Below are 2,717 nucleotides of genomic sequence, written 5' to 3' on the forward strand. Positions count from 1 at the left end.
CCATCCTTAGCTGGCACTGTAAGAAAGCTATACACGAAAAATTATACAATAATTTCAGAGTAACAGATAGTCATATTCTCTCACTAATCACCATTTATTATATTCTCTTATATTCTTCAATCACTTAACTCAAATAATCAATAATTTCTTCTTCATTAATCATGCTATTATGAAATCAGAAATGCTCCATAGCTCGAAATAGACAAGGCTCGACTGGCCCGACTTTGACTTTTCAACTCTCTCTCTCTCTCTCTCTTTCTCTCTCTCTCTCTCTCTCTCTCTCTCTCTCTTTTGCAACATAGATGAGGGTGGAACTCTACAGACTACATCTCTCTCTCTTCCCCCTTTCCCTTCTTCCTCTATTTCTTTTTCTCCTCTTTTTTTTTCTTCTTCTTCACAACATCAACTTCCATCTCAAATCCTATCTTCTACAAATACCTCATCAAAACTTTCTCATTCTCTGAATTTTAACCATCTCTTCTCTCTCCACTCTTGAATGACAGCAACCCATCTCTCTTCTTTTTCCCCTCTCTCTCTCTTAAAAAAACTTTCTCTTTCCCAAATTTGCAACCAAGGCCCATCTGCTATGCTTTTTTCTCGATTTTATTTTGTTTCTTATATGTATATATATATATATATATCAATGGATTCAATAGGCCCAACAAAAAACAAAAAGAAAAGGAAAGAAAAGTAAAGTGAAAAGTTGTGTGTGTTTTGATTTGAGAGTGTTTTTTTGTAAATATTCTTTATTTAAGGGTTTAATCTTTGATTCTTGTTGATATAATATTGTTCTTATTAGTAGATCTTAATTGACTTATTAATTGACGTAAATTTAAATATTGGCCATTCAATCTCTTCCTTATGCTTTGTTCTGTGTTATTGTTTAGTTTGGTTGTCGTTTCAGGAAGAAAAATAAAGAAAGAAAACAAAAGTTTGTATTTATGATACATCATAAAAAATAAAAAGGAAAGTAATTTTGAGAAGAGTTTGTAAGAGTTTTTCCGCCTCCAAACCTTTAATCGGAGTGGATTCCAACAAATTTAGTTGGACATTCGATTCTTGAGAACTACCTTAAAGGACATCGTTGAAGATGAAGCTGCCATTGATTTCCTGCTTGATGAGGTAATAATGATCAAGTCTAGAAATTATTCACACCCATTTTTGTTAGATCTACAGCCCTTTCTTTCGCCTCTCTATTTCTCTTTCTTTCTCTCAAACCAGTTTTAGTGTGAGGGAAAAGAAAGAAAGAAAAAAAAAAAAAAACAACATCTAACACCTCACGTCATTCGAACCCTAACTTATTCGAATTACTTAACAAAATTATTATAAAATATCACGTGACCGTATTCCAATAATCAGCCGCTGCACGCAAGGATGGATCTAGAGGGGGGCGGAGGCACCCCCAAAAATTTGAAAAATATCATATATTATACTAGAAATTCTAAAATAATTTAAAATTATAGGAGTTCGCACCCCCAAATTTTTTTTAGATAATTTCAAAATTATATAGAGTAGCCTCCCAATTTGTAGTTTGATAAACATGTTCAGTGCTACTTGTGCAGTCCTAAGAAACATAATTAATGATAGAAGTAAATCGAATCAACGAGCTGAGGCAGATGGAGTTTGTGATTCCATTACATCTTTTGAGTTTGTCTTCATCTTACATCTTGTGAGGGATATCATGGAGATTACTGATGATCTTTGCCAAGCTTTGCAAGTAAATCTCAAGATATATTAAATGCAATGCATTTGGTGTCTACAACGAAAATACTTATTAAAAAATTTAGAGAAGATTGATGGGTTCCATTGTTGGAGAAAATTAAATTATTTTCTAATGATCATGGTATACAGATTCCTGATATGAGTTGTCCTTATAAACGAGGCTGAGGTCGGTCTCATTCTGAAAGAGATCAACTCACCATGGAACATCATTTTCAAGTTGATATTTTTATGGTTACAGTTGATTCTCAGTTACAAGAATTAAACAATAGGTTGAAGGAAGATGTAATGAAATTGCTTGTTCTTAGCTCAGTTTTGGATCCTAGGGATGGTTATAGATCATTCAAAATTGAGGATATTTTCAAACTTGCAAATAAATTTTATCCCATGGATTTCTCCGAGCAAGAAAAATTGCATTTGAAATATCAATTGGAAAACTATAAGCTTGATATTTCCATACTTCTCGAGTTTCAGAAGCTGTCAACCATTTCTGAGTTGTGTCAAATGTTGGCAAAAATAAAAAAGTCGACAAGTTATCTTCTTATTGATAGATTGATCCGCCTTGTGTTGACTTTACCTGCTTCAATTGCTACATTAGAACGTGTATTTTCAGCTATGAAACTCATTAAGTTTAAATTGCGCAATAGGGTAGAAGATGGTTTTCTGGCTAGTTACTTGATTACATACATTGAAAAAGACATTGCTCGAGGGTTTGATGTAGATTCTATCATCCATGCTTTTAATATTATGAAAGAGCGTCGAGTTCAATTGAAGATGCCTAATTTTAATATATAAATACATGTAGAAATAGTTACTACTTTTTGTAAGTGAATCTGGACAAAAAAATATTCTTAATTGTATAATTATCTTTTGATACTCAATTATGTTGACAAGAAATATATAGTTCAATATTTTATCGTAACATTATTAATTTTTCCTATATTAATAAAAATTAATGTTGAACTTCAAATTTTATTTGTTAGAACTTAAACTACTTT

The 2,717-nt window shown here is 31.9% G+C and overlaps 1 protein-coding gene across 1 annotated transcript; it reads left to right on the top strand.

Annotated features, from left to right (window-relative positions):
- Positions 1-1,540: 1,540 nt before the first annotated feature.
- On the top strand, positions 1,541-2,514 carry LOC114265791 (uncharacterized). The gene is made up of 2 exons (XM_082888946.1): positions 1,541-1,717; positions 1,972-2,514. The coding sequence occupies exons 1-2, from the start codon at positions 1,541-1,543 to the stop codon at positions 2,512-2,514; spliced, it is 720 nt and encodes a 239-aa protein (XP_082745072.1).
- Positions 2,515-2,717: the final 203 nt, after the last annotated feature.

The sequence above is a fragment of the Camellia sinensis genome, chromosome 9, assembly GCF_055761805.1.
Source record: "Camellia sinensis isolate YWXY chromosome 9, ASM5576180v1, whole genome shotgun sequence".
NCBI classification, from domain to species: Eukaryota; Viridiplantae; Streptophyta; class Magnoliopsida; order Ericales; family Theaceae; genus Camellia; species Camellia sinensis.